A 19,086-nucleotide genomic window follows, 5' to 3' on the forward strand; every position below is an offset into this window, starting at 1 on the left:
GAGGTTTCTGAAATCTCTTTTCAATAGGAGCATTTTATTGACTTCTTGCAGAGTCACTTATTAGAATTTAACTTTTAAGAACCTAGATGGAGGGGAAGCTCCCGCAGTTATCTTCCTTCCTTATAGAAGAATATATTTGCCCAATTAATTTGTGAAATTGGTCAAAAATGAAGGAAATTAACCTTGCATGTAAAAAATCAGACTCACTATCCGTCCGCGGACATGGGTACAGGAGTCCGTCATTCAATTCTATATCTCAAATGTCCGTCTCTATTAAACCTAAAAAATTAGCAGCGGCAATAATCTTCCGCCAAATAGCAATAGCCTTCCGCCAAACAACAACAACCTTCCGCCAAATTGTAGCGGTCACATCTAGGAACGATCACATTTTATATGGGTAAGAGAAAAAAAAGAGTGAAACAACTACGTAATTTTTAGAACAAGGTGATTAGTATGCTTGGCGTTTGATTGGGAACCCTAAACACAAGCTAACTTACTAGTTAGAACACGCTAGCACGTGATGCAAGCCAAGTTTGGTTAGTGGCTTCCGCCAAACATGAAGCAGGATAATTAGTGGCTTCAGCCAAACATGCTAAACATGCTAGCAGCCTTCTGCCAAACGCCAAGCATGCTAATCACGTTCAACCAAACACCAGCAGAAAATAATAGCTGCCTTCTGCCATCCAGACAAAGAGAGAGAGAGAGGGATACGTGGTGCCTTCTAATTGGACAGACGGACATACGAACTCCCGCAAACCTTTCCTGGGTTTGCTTCCCGGTTTGCGGGAATTCAGACATGTGGACTGGTACGCAGACGTTTGAGGCTTGCGGGACATCGTTGGAGATGCCCTAATGAAAGCCCTCTATTGGTTCCTCATGATGTTACTCATGACACTTATTGCTGTGTGCATCTCTTATTCATATAGAAAAGCAAGTTGGTGATGATGGTGTCTCTGCTTTCGCATGATCCGTACCGTTCAATCTAAAACATAAGGCTGAGAAGGGTTGCCTCTGGCCCGCTTGCAATTTTGTAAAAAGAAAACACACCACACAAACATCTGGACGCGAGGTTCTCATTTTTCCTTCTCTCGCGAAAGAAACCAAGTCCTTGAGAATCCCTCCCAGATTCCTCGCCGGCAGCCAATCCCCTTCCTTCCTTGGTGTCTGCCGGAGTTGGGCAAGGGTCCCTCCCCTTTGTAGTTGCTGCACCCCGTCCATGGTTGAGGCACTTACAATAGGATGGACTACCCGTCAAGCTCGTTCCAGAGTCCAAACCCACACCGCCCAATGCCGAGTGGAGGCGATGCAACATCTTGAGAAGAAGACATTTGTTAGGGGGGGGGGGGGGGGGGGGGGGGGGGGCACCGAGCCCTTCCTCATCCTTAAAGCGGCAAACACGGTCCCAGACCCCCAAGTGTTGGGCGCCTGAAGCACGCTCCCCGAACCCGCCGCAACGCTTCAAGCCCTTTGACCATCAAGGGGGGAGAGCCATCGCTGCCATGGCATGGCAGCATAGGTGGGGATGGCATCAAGCACGGCGTTGATGAGGACCAGGTAGACTGCGGGGGAGAGAAGACGAGATCACTAGCCGGACAGGTATATATTTGTCAACCTTGGCGATCATCGGCAGAAAATCCGCCAACTTGAGCTTGTCCCATGACAAAGGCAGCCCAAGCTTCCATGGTGAAACTCTCCACTGTGCACGCAAGAGCAGCCACCACAGCATCAAGCTCGAGTGCGTCGACGTGCATGGGGACAAGGGTGTTGTTCTAAAGTTGATGACGAGCACAGCATCAAGCTCGTGGCAATGGCTAAGTTGTTGAGAATACGACAAAGATGAACGACCACAAAGATGAACGACCACCACATGACAGGCTCGAACGATGATGAGTGTGTCGTCAGCGTACTGCAGCAACAAGAGGGGAGGGGTGCTGAAGCACATTGTCTTGCCTGATCATCTGTTGGAGGAAGTCCACGACGATGAGGAAGATGTAGGGGGAAAGAGGATACCCCTGCCTGAGCCCACGGCACACGCTGAACCACTTCCCCTGGATCCTGTTGAGAAGGACCGTGGGGCGAGAGGAATGGCAGATGAGCTCCATCCAGAAATTAACACCAGAGCGTCGAGAAAACGCACACCTCCATGACCTGCCGCAAGCTGCACCAGTTGATGGAGTCGAACGCTTTGGCAAAATCCAGCTTCAAAACCATGATGGGGGAGGAGCGCTTGCGGCAGCACTGAGATGCCTACACGAAGTTCTCAGATATGCATGTGCTCCTCCCTGCGATAAAGTATAAACCTTGATTGATCCATGTCGACAACCTGGCTGATTTTTGTCTCTAAAGCGGTAAACCCTGGTGATTAGGCCACGACACAGGATCTTCACGTCGCCATTCTGAAGTGAGACCGGCCGGAACGCTCCCGGCGAGGGGATGCCGTCGCCCTTGGGGAGGACCACATAGGCCCTATTCACGCCGGTGAGCTGAGCAGTGCAGGCGTGCACCTCGTCAAAGAGGCGCTGAAGGAGAGAAACATGAAAAACATGGACCAACTAAGAGGAACGTGCCAACAAACAAGGCCACCCTAAACACTGAGAAGCCTACCACTGGCAGGCCGTCCAAATCAGAACATATATTCCCTAGTAATCCATTTGAGCTTCTTTCATCACAATTCCTTTTTCTCTAGAACAGGCAGACTCCATCTAAGCATTGCCAGAAATTTGAGAACATCGAAAAGAAAGACAAGATGACGGCTTATCAGAAAGGTAAGGCAAGAGCGCTTAAATCTCCAGCATTAGTGTAAGATCATCAAACCTATTATCTCATTGCAGGGCCAGCAGCCGCTTGTATCTCCCCTTCTTGCTGCTTTTCTTCTTCTTCTATCTCAAGTGCACTTCCCTCTCCAGGACAGGTCGAATCATCACCATTCGAACCCAAGCTTCTTCTCCTCCCATCACGACGGTTCTCGAGCTCCAAACACTCCTTAAGCTGCGCCACCACCTCCGCCATCGTCGGCCGCTCTCGGGAGGCGTCTCGCTTGCAATGCAGCGCCAAGTCAGCGGCTTTCCAGACAGAGTTGATGTCATAGTCCCCTCCCATCTTTGCATCCACAATGCTCTCGATGTTTCCATGGTCGAGGCTCTGGTGCACCCACTCCCCGATGTGGATGCTCATGCTGTCGCTAATTGGTATGACAGGGGCATGACCCGTGATGAGCTCCAGGAGGACGACACCAAAGCTGTACAGGTCGCTCTTCTCACTGATGTGATAACTGCGGAAGTACCTGAACAATTGGTAGACACAGGGGTACTTAACTATGACAAAGTAACAACACTTCTGGCAATATTGAAGACAAGTGGATACATGGGAGAAGAGATTGATGATGTGCATGACGTACTCAGGATCTAAGTAGCCCATAGTACCAGCTGGCTCCGTGGTTATATGTGTTTCGGACTCGCTGAAAGCCTTGGTCAGGCCAAAATCAGCAATTTTAGCCCCAAGATCTGTGGTCAGGAGGATGTTCCTGCTCTTCACATCTCTGTGTATCAATGCTGGCTTACAGGCGATGTGCAGATACTCAAGACCTGTCATAGAAAAAAATATCACTTTTTCGTTAGCAGTTATGAGTAAATGAAATTTCAGGACCTAGTAGAAGGCCGCTATGTCCTAACCTTGTGCAGCATCAAGGGCGATCTGAAGACGCTGCTCCCAACTGAGTGGTTTACTAGTAGAAGTGGCTTCGCATGTCAACAGGAATTAAACGTAGTTAGCTTAAAGAAGATATTGGGAAATTCATGGACTTCAGTTAGTAACCCCAGATATTTTAAGGACTATGCAGTTCTCGTTTGAGTAAAATGTAACATTTCCATCATTCGAATTTCAGGATATAGCACATAGCTGATGTAGGGCGCCTAAAACTTTGATTAGCCGATATAAGAATCTATATTTGAATAGCCAAGATAAACAACCTCTCAGATGATCCTGAAGGTTCCCTTCGGGCATGTACTCGTAAACAAGGGCCAAATGATTTCTGTCCTTGCAATAGCCAACCAAAGAAACTAAATTTTTGTGATGAATCCTGGTCAAGTGCTGAGCCTGCAATATAACGAGAGCACTGTCTTTCAGATAATTTAAGCAGAACACATAATGAGAATGATTAGTAAGTGTAGTTTAATACAAAAGCACGGAGCAAAAAATTCTTCAAAAAATCATTCATCAAAATTTGTACACAGATGGCTACACTAAGAAATTTGGGGGAAAGAGATAAATGAAATGATTACACATGAATATTTCAATTGCGACATAGAACTTCAAACTGATTTTTCTTTTACCTCAGCCAGAAACTCTTTACCCCCTTGGGAAGATGACTCGGAACGCACTTTCACAGCAACTGATTTTCCATTCTCCAAGTAACCAAGGAAGACAGGTCCAAACCCGCCCTTTCCAATCTGTTGGCTGAAATTATTCGTGATATGCTTCAGTTCTTTGTAAGAGAACTCTCGGTTCTCAAGTAATGCTGATTCATCTTCATGACCAGTAGCATTTCGCTTAGCTGAATAAATGCACAGAGTAGTTAAAGGCAAGAACTTTTCCTTCCGTATAACAAAAGCCAAAATAAAATGGAAATACTAAAGTGCGTAAGGCACAAAACATAAAGCATCACTTCCTCCATCTGACTGTGTCACCTTTTCCTTTGAGCACTTGGCACAGCAAAAATAGGATAACAAACAGTGCAATGGCAGCAGCTATTGGTACAACTATTGCGGTGAGAAGTGTCCCGTTGATTTTCTTTCGATCTGATCTGCAGGCAGTACCGTTGCCACAAAGATTTACATTATCACCAACCCTGCCAATTCAAAATGTACAAGATTAATCACAATATAATGTGATTCCATAGTGTTCCAAATAAAGAGAGATGTCTCATTATGAATGATGGTAGGAGCTAGTACTTCTCTATAAATATACTGATCAATCAGACCTAATAATTAACTGTCAGATGTAACACTGAAACTACTTTTAAAGGTGCTTTCATAACGAATGTTTTAAAGAAAGTGAAACTACCCATTAAATGCACTGGGACAAAGGAAACTGATATATAATAATCTTCCATGCCTTTCTACAGAAATCCAACCATAAGCATATTATTTTGTTCACTGGAGTTACCGGTCCTTGTTGTAGTATCACTTACAGTTGATAACTGACGATGAGATAACTTATCTTTCCAATTAACTAGAGGTACTACACTTTACTGAATGAAGAGTCAAAGAAATTGAAAAGCAATAGGCCCAAATAGCAAAGCATAAAAGTTTTAGTTAGTTTTATATTAAATTATCACTTATAAAAATATTACTGACATCATTCAAAAACGTTAAGCTACTTAGTGTGTGTATTTTTCTTCCAAAAATATATTTAAATCTAGTTAACTTTCGAAATAAAACATACCTTAGTGATAAGGACCCATTTTGGGACCTTTGTAGAAGGCTGTAAGGAATTGGTCCACTCAGATCATTGCTGGACAAATCACTATGAAGGAAAACATTGTGTACATACCATTGTCAGAAAAATGTTGTGTTGAGATTCAAGGACGAACAGACAAGTCATAAGACTTACAGAAACATCAGTGATGAAAGTTGCCCAAGAAAATTCGGAATGGGACCAGACAAGTTGTTGTGTGACAAATCCCTGGAAGGAATAACAGATCTTGTGAACTATAGCTAGTAAGTAAATGGGGAAATACAATGTTTTTGGAAGTTCTGTTTTCAGCTTCAGTGCATGCTGAATACAAGAGGCAAAAGTATGCAGCTAATCACTGCATGTAAATGAAGAGAATTACGTTTCTCTTCCAAACTATATCATTAGTGTTCTGACAGTATATTTTTCCTGAATGGTGAAGACAAATGGGGACGCACAAATCATGTGTCCAGAGCTTCTATATGGAGATACAGAGTTCTTTATTTTTCCTGAAAACTGATGGATAAGTCTGTGTACTAGGGTCGTTGTGGGGCTGCAGCACATGGTCCTTGTGGCAGTTAGGATAGAGTTCCTGACCATCAAGGACTGGCAGTTAGGATAGCATCTTAGACTAGCATCTTAGACTGGCATCTTAGACTAGCATCTTAGACTGGCATCTTAGCATATGCTTGGCTGGCTAGCAGCCTATAAGTATGTATCCCCAACCTCTCAGGTTGGCATGGCATTGTGTGAGAAATAAACCAACGAAAATTGTCCCAACTCTCCTAGTATTATCCACAACTATCAATGCTCAGGTTCAAAGGTCAGGGTACAAGATAACGAGGCTCTGATACCACTTGTTAGACCTTTGAACCTGAGCATTGATAGTTGTGGATGACACTAGGAGAGTTGGGACAATTTTCGTTGGTTTATTTCTCACACGATGCCATGCCAACCTCAGAGGATGACACTAGGAGAGTTGGGACAATTTCCGTTGGTTTCTTTCTCACACAATGCCATGCCAACCTGAGAGGTTGGGGATACATGCTTGGCTTGTCCCAACTCTCCTAGTGTCATCCACAACTATCAATGCTCAGGTTCAAAGGTCTAACAAGTGGTATCAGAGCCTCGTTATCTTGTACCCTGAGCATTTCCTGTGAGTAGCCTAAGTCGGTAGCAGCAGCTGCTCCGTCTGCCTCTGGTTACCTTCCTCCCTCCGGACTGTCGAGCAGCAGTTCGTCTTCAACAGCCTCCTCTTCACGCAACAGCCCCCCAGCAGCGAGCCATCTCTGCAGGTCGCTCTCAGCACACGGCTACCTCGAGCATACGGCGCCGGCAGGAGGCCGAGCGCGCCGTGGCGGAGGAGCGTGAGCGAGCAGCTGTAGCAATAGCTGCTGCGGCAGCAAGGGTGTCGAGGCTGGCTGCAGCGGAGCTGGCAGTGGCCAGAGCGGAGGTAGAAGCAGCCAGGGCGGAGGTAGAAGCAGCAGCAGACGCAGCACGTGAGGCTACGGCGGATGCCAAGGCACTCCGCGGCGGCTCCGGCAGCTCCAACAGCTCCGCGCCTGCGGACGACGGCGCTGACGTAGACCGCGCCAAAGTGGCGCAAGAGCGGACGGCGTAGTGGGCAGCCGAGCACGCCCGCGCTCCAGGTGGAGGTGCGCACCGCGACGGCGGCTGCAACGACCAGGACCGCGGCCTCTACGAGGTCCGGACTGTGGTCAGGGATGTTGGTCCCAGTGCTGGGTGGCCTACCCTCACTAAAACCAACTACGTCGAGTGGGCCGGGATCATGAAGATCAAGCTCCAGGTGCGGCGCATGTGGGAGGCAGTCTAGGACAGCAACGTCGACCACCAAGAGGACCGACGGGCGCTGGACGCCCTCATCGCTGCAGTCCCGCCCGAGATGCAGTTCTCGCTTTCCAGCAAGCGGACTGCCAAGGAAGCTTGGGACGCCATCGCCGCGGCACGCATCGGCAGCGACCGTGCTCACAAGTCCACTCTGCAGGCACTTCGTAAGGAGCAGGAGAGCCTGGGTTTCAAGCCAGGTGAGGACGTTGATGACTTTGCTCTCCGTCTCAACACTTTGCTGCAGAAGTTGGTGAAGTTTGGTGATGCCACCTACACCGAGGAGAGAGCTGTCGAGAAGCTTTTTCGGTGCATCCCCGAGAAGTACAAGCAGATGGCTCGATCGATCGAGTCTTTGTTGGACCTCTCCACGATGACAATCGAGGAGGCGATAGGTCGCCTCAAGGTCGTCGACACCGACGAGCCACAGCCTTCCTCGGGGCCCATCACCACCGGCGGGAAGCTGCTCCTAACTCGGGAGCCATGGGATGCCAGCCTTGGTGACAGGAAGAAGGGGGGGCCTTCTTCCACGATGGGCGGCCGCAAGCGTGGCAAGCAGCGTAAGACGCGAAGAGGCCCCCCCGGGCAGGGCACAAGGACGTGCTGAAGGTGACGCCCGCGGAGGCGCCAAGGACGGCGCTGCTAGCAAGCCCAAGCCGGCACAAGACAACAGTTGCCACAACTGTGGCCGGTTTGGCCATTGGGCCAATGAGTGTTGGCAACCACGACAAGGCCAGGCTCACGTCGCACAGGCGAAGGAGGAGGAGACGGCTCTGTTCATGGCGCATGCAAGCGTTGAGCTATCTTCAGCGACACCAGTCGCAAAAGCTCTCATCCACCTCGACGAGCCAAAAGCACACGCTCTTCTCGGTGATGGCTCCGGGAAAGACAAGACTACGGGGTGGTGCCTTGACACCGGCGCCACCCACCACATGACCGGCCGAAGGGAATTCTTCGCCGAGCTCGACTCCGATGCGCGAGGCTTCGTCAAGTTTGGGGATGCCTCCGCTGTGGAAATTAAGGGCGTCGGCTCCGTCATCTCCACCGCCAAGACGGGAGAGCACCGGCTGCTCACCGGTGTCTACTACATCCCTGCGCTAAGGAACTCCATCATCAGATTGGAACAGTTGGATGAGAACAGCTCACGCGTGCTGATTGAGCATGGGGTCCTACGCATCTGGGATCGCCAGGGTCGCCTTCTCGCCAAGGTACCCAGAGGTGAAAATCGACTTTACGTCCTTGATGTGCAGGTGGCACAACCGGTCTGTCTCGCTGTCCGTCGGGACGACGAGGCGTGGCAATGGCATGAGCGCTTTGGGCACCTTCATTTTGAGGCCCTGAAGCGTCTAAGTGCCAAGGAGATGGTACGAGGCCTGCCATGCCTCGACCATGTGGAGCAGTTCTGCGACATCTGCGTACTGACGAAGCAGAGACGACTCCCCTTTCCCCAACAGGCGAGTTTTCGGGCCAAGGAGAAGCTGGAGCTCGTGCACTGAGACTTGTGCGGCCCGGTGACGCCAGCCACACCAGGAGGTCGACGCTACTTCCTGCTGCTCGTCAACGATCTCTCTCGCTACATGTGGGCGATGATTCTCGGCAGCAAGGGAGAAGCGGCGGACGCCATCAGACGCATGTAGGTTGGTGTGGAGGCGGAGAGCGGCCGCAAATTGCGCGTGTTGCGCACTGACAACGGCGGCGAATTCACGGCGGCTGAATTCGCGTCGTACTGCGCCAATGAGGGCATCCAGCGCCACTACTCCGCGCCGTACAGCCCGCAGCAAAACGGAGTCGTCGAGCGGCGCAACCAGACGGTTGTGGGGATGGCTCGGGCTCTCCTCAAGCAGAGAGGGATGCCGGCTGTTTTCTGGGGAGAGGCGGTGCTGACGGCCGTCTACATCCTCAACCGCTCGCCTACTAAGGCACTCGACGGCAGGACACCGTACGAGGCCTGGCATGGGCGGAAGCCGGCGGTCTCCCATTTGCGGGTCTTTGGCTGTCTTGCATTCGCTAAGGAGCTCGGCCACATCGGCAAGCTCGACGACAGGAGCACTTCGGGAGTCTTCACCAGCTACGCGGAGGGCTCAAAGGCCTACCGCATCCTTGACCCAAAGACACAGCATGTGCGCACGGCGCGAGACATCGTGTTCAACGAAGGGCGAGGGTGGCAATGGGACAAGGCAGTGGACGACGGCTCGACGCTGACGTATGACGACTTCATTGTCGAGTACGCCTGCTCCAAGGAAGCCGGGGGAGCAAGCAGCTCCTCTTCGCCGGGCGCGTCTACCCCGGGCCCCAAAACTGCATCGACTCCGGTGCCTGCTACTCCGGTGCCTGGTTCGTCTTCATCAGCACCAGCTTACGTAGAGCACAACCCGATGAAGTTCGCTTCCCCGCTCACTCACGACGAGGAGCGTGTCGACGCGTGGTATGGAGGCGAACAGTTGCGGTATCGCACGATGGATGATCTACTCGGCGACCAGCTGGTGCCGGGACTAATGCCACGTGACCTGGAGGCGCAGCTACAACTCGCGTGTGAGGACGGCGAACCACGGTCCTTTGCAGAGGCCGAGAGAGATGCGGCATGGCGCGCCACGATGCAGTTGGAGATGGATGCGGTCGAGCAAAACCGCACCTGGGAGCTCGCTGACCTCCCTCGTGGTCACCACGCAATCACCCTTAAGTGGGTGTTCAAGCTGAATAGGGATAGAGCCGGCGCCATCATCAAGCACAAGGCTCGCCTGGTGGCCCGAGGCTTCTTGCAGCAGGAAGGAGTCGACTTCGACGACGCCTTCGCTCCCGTGGCACGGATGGAGTCCGTACGACTTCTCCTTGCGCTGGCTGCCCAGGAGGGCTGGCGTGTCCATCACATGGATGTCAAGTCGGCATTCCTCAACGGCGACTTGAAGGAGGAAGTCTACGTGCATCAGCCATCGGGATTTGTGATTCCCGGCCAGGAGGGCAAGGTACTCCGCCTGCGCAAGGCTCTCTATGGCCTACGGCAGGCACCTAGGGCGTGGAACGCCAAGCTGGACTCCACGCTAAAGAAGATGGGCTTCGAGCAAAGCCCGCATGAGGCTGCCGTCTACCGACGGGGCAGTGGAGGAAATGCCCTGCTGGTGGGCGTCTATGTTGGCGACTTGGTGATCACCGGCACCAAAGATGCAGAGATGGCGGCGTTCAAGGAAGACATGAAGGCCACCTTCCAGATGAGTGATCTAGGGCTCCTCTCCTTCTATCTAGGGATTGAGGTGCACCAGGACCACTCCGGGATCGCGCTTCGACAGTCCGCCTACGCCAAGCGCATCGTTGAGCTAGCTGGGCTCATCGACTGCCACCCAGCTCTCACTCCGATGGAGGAGAGGCTGAAACTGAGCCGCGACAGCATGACAGAGGAAGTGGATGCTACGCAGTACCGACGCCTTGTGGGGAGCCTTCGCTACCTCACCCACACACGGCCGGACTTGGCATTCTCCGTCGGCTATGTCAGTCGGTTCATGGAGCGACCGACGTCGGAACACCAGCAGGCAGTGAAGAGGATCGTCCGCTACGTAGCAGGGACCCTCGACCACGGCCTCCACTACCCTAGGTGTCCGGGGGCGGCACACTTCGTCGGGTACAACGATAGCGACCACGCCGGCGACATCAACACCAGCAAGAGCACGAGCGGGATCCTCTTCTTCCTCGGCAAGTGCCTTGTGAGCTGGCAATCAGTCAAGCAGCAGGTGGTGGCCCTGTCCAGCTGTGAGGCTGAGTACATAGCGGCCTCCACCGCCTGCACTCAGGCGCTCTGGCTCGCTCGACTGCTTGGTGATCTTCTCGTTCAAGACACCAGAACGGTGCAGCTCCTGGTGGACAGCAAGTCCGCCCTGGCCCTGGCAAAGAACCCCGTGTTCCACGAACAGAGCAAGCACATCCGACTGAGGTATCACTTCATCCGCAGCTGTGTGGAAGAAGGGAGCATCGAGGCGAGCTACATCAACACCACGGACCAGCTCGCAGACCTGCTCACCAAGCCTCTTGGGAGGGTCAAGTTCCTCGAACTTTGCTCCAGGATCGGGATGATTCAACTCTCCCACAAGACGACGTACAAGACTTAGGGGGAGAATGATGGATAAGTCTGTGTACTAGGGTCGTTGTGGGGCTGCAGCACATGGTCCTTGTGGCAGTTAGGATAGAGTTCCTGACCATCAAGGACTGGCAGTTAGGATAGCATCTTAGACTGGCATCTTAGACTAGCATCTTAGACTGGCATCTTAGCAGCATCTCAGCATATGCTTGGCTGGCTGGCAGCCTATAAGTATGTATCCCCAACCTCTCAGGTTGGCATGGCATTGTGTGAGAAATAAACCAACGAAAATTGTCCCAACTCTCCTAGTGTCATCCACAACTATCAATGCTCAGGTTCAAAGGTCTAACAAAAACATGGAGACACGGGCAATCCAAGATATTTGCCACCTTGATTCTAAGAAGAAAAGAAAATGTACCACCTTGATTCTCAAAAGAAAAGAAAATGTACAGCCATCTAACCGTGAAGTTCAAAACAGTTCCTCCATACTACTGTTAAATTGTTTCAGATATTGTTGAGTAATTCTCTCCATGTGTAAACATGCTAATCATCTTTAGAATGTCAGTGCAATGGTTTTTTTTTTGGAAATTCGCAAATGTGGTTGTGAATTATGCTGGTCAAAATAAACTTGAACTTCCTTAGAGAAATACAGACATTCATGTTTTAACAACAAGTACACCAATTCCTAAAATATGCTAAAAAAAGCAGGTGGGGAAAAGATCCGCGTGGGTTTATTTTGAGTAGTATAAAAAGGGCATTGGCATGTTAAAACCTACAGTAAGAAATGATGATGAGAAGTGAGAACCTACAGATACTGGAGTGCTTGGAGATCTCTAAAATTAGTAGAGATGGCACCAACCAACCCAAAGGAAGACAAGTTTCTGCGAAAAAGGTAATCCAGAAGAGTTAGCTTCTCTTGTTGATTTGTCCTAAATGTTTCTTCGAAATGTCAAAATATTCAGCATATAAGAACAAGTTCTTTATTTTATTCAAACATAGTTATGAAACTTACAGTGCCGTTATTTTAGAGGCACCTACTGGTGGATATGAGCAGTTTAATCCTCTCCATATGGAAGCCTTCGGAATACATGGATCACCCATCCAGTTTTTTATCACACCAAAATCGTCTTGGATTGCCATCATGGCTCTAGCTGCTTTGCGAGAACAAGGAAGATGGTTAAACCAATCAAATGAACAGACAACCAGGCAAACCTTAAGGTACTCATACACCTCAAATGTGATAAACAACAGTCTAATACATCTCTCTCTATTGCTAAGATGAAGTAGACCTACTTCTCAACCCTGAACTTGCGTCACTGCCATGAATAAAGATATACAACAACAAAAAAAGGGCAACCTGGTGCATGTAGCTCCCGCTTGCGCAGGGTCCAGGGAAGGGTCCGACCACTTTGGGTCTATAGTACGCAGCCTTTCCCTACATTTCTGTAAGAGGCTGTTTCCAGGACTTGAACCCATGACCTCATGGTCACAAGGCAGCAGCTTTACCACTGCGCCAAGGCTCCCCTTCAAAGATATACAACAACAGCAAACAATATAAATTAAAATCCGCCATTTGGATTAAAAAAACTTTCACAAAAAATCCAAAAATAGAAGAAGAAATGGTAGACATATCAATAAACAGAACTTGGTGACATGGCAACGACATGGAAGTGATATGGTGGACACATGGCATACACGTAACAGTAAATCACTTGTGAGACTACCCGAGAGTTGAAAAGACAGACACACGCTTTCAATAGTTTCACATGCCAATCGAACGGTTTTAGAGTTCAGGATTGAAACATAAACTTTTGAAGGCTGGACCATATACAAACTCACTGAAAAAGAGACCCCTCGCGTCGCTCCCGCGAGCGACCGAGGGGATAACCCTAGCCGCCGGCGCGCGTCCCTCCTCCCCCCTCCCCCCCCTCGCCGCCGCCTGTCCGCGCCGCCGGGCAAAGCCCGGTGGGTGCTGGCGGCGGCGGGGCCCTTTCTCTCCCCGCTCGTGGAGGCTGGCGCGGGCGGGCTCTCCCGGGCGACGGCGCGGCGCGGATCCGGGGCGCGGCGGCGCATGGCTGCGCTCGGCGTCGGTGTGCGGCACGGCAGGCCTGGCGCGGAGGGCTGGACGCGGGTGGGTGACGCGCTTGTGCCCGAGACGGCGGTGGCTTCGGCGCGGTCAGATCTGGCTCAAGACGGCGCGGGCTGCGGGCGGCGCGGGCTGCAGGTGGCCACCTCTCTGTCGTGGTCGCGGCAGGTGGTGGTGACTTCGCGGCAGTTGGTGGTGGTGGTGCGGGCCGGAGGTTGGGGACGACGGCCGCGGCGGCTCTTTCGGATCCGACCTCCCGGCTGCGTGGGCCGAGAAGGCTTGGGCTGTGGGCAGCGGCCCTGACCGAGGCCCCCTCGGCTGGTCGGGGTGGCGGCGCACTGGCGGTGGCTGCGGGGGTTCGTTCCCGGCGGCTGCTGTGGTGGTGGCAGGTTGATTGCGGCGGCGGCCAGATTTTCCTGGCGTCGGCCCGTCTGTAGGCTGCCTGTATCGGCCCTCGACCCCTTTCCTCGGCGTCCGTTCGCTTCTCTCCCGGAGGGCTGGCCTTCTCCCGGCTGCGGTCCATCATCCGTCTTGCACCCGGTGCCATAGGACCGAGCTGGTCTCGCGCCCGGCAGCAGGACCGGCTCGTCTCGCGCCCGGCAGCAGGACTGCGCTCGTCTCGCGCCCGGCAGCAGGACCGGCCCGTCTCGTGCCCGGCGGCAGGACTGTGCTCGTCTCGCGCCCGATGTAGCAGGACGGCTCGATGGAGGCTTGTTGTGGCCAGCCTATTGGGTCTCGGCGTTGGGACCGGCCAGGGGTGTGAAAGGCGGATCCTTTCCGCCCGTCTCTACGGTGGGGGTAGCGGTGGGGCTCGGGGGACTTGGTGTCAGGGTCTTGGATTCCGGGGCGGCGGCCTTGGTGGTGGTGGCGCGGTGCTCATGGGCAGAGCTCGTGCCTTGGTGCTGCCCGGCTACCACGGCCGTGTGGGCGGCGTGGTAGCCGGGGTGTGGCGTTCGGTGGCGGTGAAGGTTGGCCGGGGTGAAAACCTACTCTATCTTCGGACGGACTGGCGACGGCGAAGATCGCTCCCTTCTTGAAGGCGTCGTCGCGGCTATCACTGCCCGTCGTGGTGCTCCAGGGGAAACTCTGATCCTCGGATCGGGCGGTGGCGACTCTCCAGTGCCGTATCCTTCCTGAAGGCACCGCCTTGGAGCCCACGATTCGTCATATGCGGCCTTACTTCTTCGGATGAAGCCCTCGGCGGCTCTTGTAGTGCTAGGGTGTGTGTTGCTGCGCTCAGCGCCTATGTATCATGCCTTGGGTGCGTGTGTGTGTGTTTGTGGTGGGTGTGTGCGGTTGTACCGGGCGTTGTGGATCTTTGCTTTATATATAAAGCGGGGCGAAAGCCTTTTTCGGTAAACATAAACTTTTGCCGAAGTTCAGAGTTGAGAAGTACTACAATTTTTCTATTGCAAATTAGACAAGACCCTTAACATAGTAACTGTGGGTGGTTATACCCTCTGTAGTCCAGTACTAATATTGCATCAGTAAATTCATACCATCTCCAGGATCAGTTGCAACCGCAGTTATCGGTTTCACCAAGTACATCTCCATGGCATTGAGGATAGGTGGAAGCGTTGCATTTTTAGTAGCAACAAGTGAGACACTATAATTTTCCATCCCATGCAAAATGCCAGAAAAATAATCTGTGACTTGGAATGTTGGGGTGTAAGGTTGCTTGTTCCATGTCTTGCTATTGATAATGATATCAAACTGCCGCACTGCATTGCTTCCTACAGTCTGCAGCTCAGCAAAGTAGAAAATAAAGAAGTATTTGGAGCTTATGTTCACTGATGGATCAGATGGATTCCATGAGAAATCAATTCTTGAGCTATTAGCAGTCACTGCATTTTGCATAACAGACGATGGCACATCGTAGACATCCCTGAGGTTATTCTGAATTACAGATGTTGCAGATATCTGGATACAGTTTGGAATTGCATTATATGTCGTCCAGATGCGGTCATGGGAATCCGAGGGGTACCTGCTTAGACCAATGAAATATCTCTATCATCTGGCATTATAGTCCGCTGAATTAACTAGAGTCAAAATAACCATATCTCTGTCGAAAAGTACACCTTGCGGACAAAACTTATGCAATACAAGGCTAAAAGCAGCTGGTACAGATTACACTCATCTATAAATATATTTTTTCTTTTAGTCTAATTACTTCTATTGACCAATATATGATAACATAGATTTTCCAATTTAAGATTTGATTAAAACAATTATAAGTAGAAAACTAACCTGATTACTGAACCGTCTGTGGGCCCCATGTGGAACCGATTAGAATTAACCAGCACGAGCGATTGAGTTGCATTTACCTCTGGGTAAAGGGTATTCTTCATTGGCCTCAAATCCAGCCCAGAAATAAATGGATTACCCATACCTTTGTTCACCAAACAAACTTGCAAGTAATCATCAGGAGCCACAACTATGATGTCCATCCAGTTGAATGCTCCTGCATCACTTAAGCTAACTTCATGCCAGTAGTTTGTCCCCAGGTACAGATCAAAGACAGGAGGTTTGCCCAGGCCATCATAGTTTCCATAGTAGAAGGCGGCACGAACAAGGTACTTGTTTCCCATCACCAAGGATCTCAGGGTGTAGCAATTCCTTGCGCCATGTGGAAAGAACCGGAGATTCAGATAGCGTTTCACCAGTGATGGCTTTACGTAATCTGAGGAGATGCCGTGGTTTTCTCCAGTGGTGACGAAACTATAGTCTGATACATATATCATATTTGAAACGGAATCTTGGTAGGTAGAGTTCACTTCGATGCCACAATCGATGCTTATGAAACCTGGAAACAAAATACAAGTCAAAAAGATTTATATCATCGACCTTGAATAAACCTTTGGCTATGAGCAATGCAGGTGCTTCACATTGTGTATTTTCTGAACAAAAAAGCAGTAAGAAATAAGAATTGAGGGGCAACACACCTAGATAATCAGGCTGTCCATGGATCAACTGGAACATGTAGAATAGGAGAGCTGTTACACATAGATTCATGTTTCTTGTGAGCAAACTAGAGGCTTCAGGCTTCTATCCAAGAGAGAGAGAGGGAGAGAGGCAGAGACTGGCATATATGTATATCCATGGGACTAGCAATTGCTTTCATATGTGTATTACGGTTGTCATATTCCACAATTATAGACCAGGAGGGTCAGTGTACAGTTGCCGTGTGTGGCTATGGTACGCTCCAATAAGAAATGGCTGTTTCGAAACAGTTTCATCATGATAATGGTTAATGGAGTATCTCCCACCAATAGAAAGGATACGGCCGCGACATAATTGCAACTTTTAGACTTGACTCCATGATTCCTTTGTTGGCATTAGAAGAAAGGCTGTCCTCTCTTGTGGTCTGGTCATCTCATAGTAGAATGATAAATCAGAATGGCAAGTAAATCCCATGCCTCAAGCATTTCAGTGTATTTATTAAGCTCCGGAACAGAACCGGCCTGAAACAGTGCGCAACAAATTACTCCCTCCGTCGCAAAATATAAGAACGTTCTTATATTTTGGGACAGAGGGAGTACATTCCAACCGATCATGTTGTGGTAATCTTGTCGCCATGGCCTTGGCGCATAACTTAACTGCCATCCGCCATCAACCTAAATGAACTTACGCAGTAAACTAATAAGATGATCTCAACGAATTTTACAAATATAAGTGGCAAACAGTGATAAAGTCAGGGAAGACTTGTACCTCCTTGCTTATCATGCGCTACTGCTAGTTAACAATTTTACCAATTGGTGCATATACTGTAGTGTGTAGAGGGGACCTGATCTTTTACCCAGATTCCATGATCTACCAATAGTTTCAGATGGAGACCCGCAGCTGGAGGGCGACCACGTGCATACCTGGCCAAAACAAGGGTGCGCGACAGCGCGGCGCGCGCCGTCTTCGGAGACCCTGAGGCCAGGTCGGCACGAGCAATCCATACGCTCCCCGGGGCCCCGACGGCGACGTCGCGTGTACGAGGACACGGGTGCGGCCGCGTCAAGACACCACCGCACACAGACTACCCGGCCAGTGGATGGCAGCGAGCGACCAGGGAGTGGAGCCGTCCTTGTCGGCCTCCTCTCCTTGACCTCGGTCTCAGTGGCGGCATGTCGGCACGCACTGCACAGCGCCGAAGGAGGTGCAGTACAGGCAACCGAGGAAGTCATTACGCCGAGCACCCTGCGCGCGCGGCGACCGGAATCGACCCCGGCACGCACGAACACGCGCGCGCACGCGCCGAGAGGAGAAGCGCGGCATCAAGGCCGTCGGTTCCCCCCAGAGTGACGCGCACGGAGGGCGCGACCATGGCTGCGCTAGCTTTGCGGTGACATTTCGCCGAACACACACCGAGCACTGCCACCACCCCGGTTCCGATGGGCAGTGGGGAATTAATTTTTTGTTTTTTGGGGGTAAGGCAGTGGGAAATTGATGGAAATTTCGCGGCAACGCAGAGAGAAGTTGGGCTGCCGGGCCCGGTGTCTCGGTGAGGAAAACTTTGCCCGTCTCTCCTCTTCTTTTTTTGAACTGGAGATGCAGAAAAGAGAATGCCGCCACTCGGATTCAGAACAAGATGCTTGAGCATTGCTTTCTAAGAGCAGCGTGTCTATCAATTTCACCGCACATACACCCTAGCACATGATCCTCAAGCTAAGGCATTCTTTAAGAGCCTGTTCGGCGACACTCCAGCTCCGAACTTCATGACCGGAGCGGGTGAAGCTGTGCCAAACGCAACAGCTCTCAAAATCTAATAATGAAGAGCGGAGCGGCGCACAATGCAATTTAACGGAGCAGCATAACCCTCGCTCTTCGTTTCAGCAGAATCGGGAGCTGGTTGAAATTACCAAAAGTGCCACCGCCAAGTGCCACCAACAAAACGGTACGAGTCTATTTTTTCTCCTCTCCTCTCTCTATCGCTAACCAGTCCCAAAAAAACAAAGACGAGAACCAGCGCTCCGCCGGAGAGCCAGCCGAACGGTCCTTCCACAAGGCGTTTGATTGGGAGAGCGCTTCCTGCACGGGTCGGAGCGGAGCGACTAGTTTTTCTGGAGTGGGTGATTGCCGAACAGGCCCTAAGCGCGCCCTTTTTTTTAGCATTTCGTATTGGTTGTCTTGCGTTTCCTGCATTGACCGCTTGTATATCTTCATGGTTTTCTGCGGATAAACAACTATTGCTTGAGGTCTCAACACCCATTAGTGCATGGTGTTCTTCGACTGATCCACATGTTGATCTTTTTGCTTTCTCAGCGATATGTGCATATCTAAGTAACTGTTCTTCTGTCAAACCGTAATGAAAACACATTTTCTATTTTTTAATCTCATTCTTTATACTTCTTCTTGGCATAATGGCATGCAGTATGAATCTGGTTCACTTTCTTTATAATGTGATTTTTGAAAATAAAATTATAATGATCCTTTGATTTTGATTAAACCGATTTGCTATTGAATCGTTGGCTAGTCTATTTTTTACTTCCTCTATTTCTAAATATAAGCTCTTTTAGATATTTCAATATGAACTACACACGAACGTATAGTCATATTTGAGAGTGTAGATTTCACTCATTTTACTTCGTATGTAGTCAGTATGGAAATATTTAAAAGGTCTTATATTTAGAAACTAAGGAAGTACATATAA

At 50.6% G+C, this 19,086-nt stretch overlaps 1 protein-coding gene across 1 annotated transcript; it reads right to left on the reverse strand.

Moving 5' to 3' along the window:
• Positions 1–1,526: 1,526 nt before the first annotated feature.
• LOC123132271 (probable LRR receptor-like serine/threonine-protein kinase At1g05700) lies at positions 1,527–18,180 on the reverse strand. The gene is made up of 13 exons (XM_044552056.1): positions 16,391–18,180; positions 15,696–16,251; positions 14,948–15,432; positions 12,375–12,513; positions 12,172–12,243; positions 5,611–5,682; positions 5,443–5,523; positions 4,686–4,846; positions 4,332–4,552; positions 3,969–4,095; positions 3,672–3,737; positions 3,398–3,584; positions 1,527–3,283 (listed from the first exon to the last, which is right to left on the reverse strand). Exons 1-13 carry the CDS (start codon positions 16,458–16,460, stop codon positions 2,818–2,820), a joined length of 2,703 nt encoding a protein of 900 aa, XP_044407991.1. The 5' UTR covers positions 16,461–18,180; the 3' UTR covers positions 1,527–2,817.
• Positions 18,181–19,086: the final 906 nt, after the last annotated feature.

This window comes from Triticum aestivum, chromosome 6A, assembly GCF_018294505.1.
Source record: "Triticum aestivum cultivar Chinese Spring chromosome 6A, IWGSC CS RefSeq v2.1, whole genome shotgun sequence".
Classification (NCBI taxonomy): Eukaryota; Viridiplantae; Streptophyta; class Magnoliopsida; order Poales; family Poaceae; genus Triticum; species Triticum aestivum.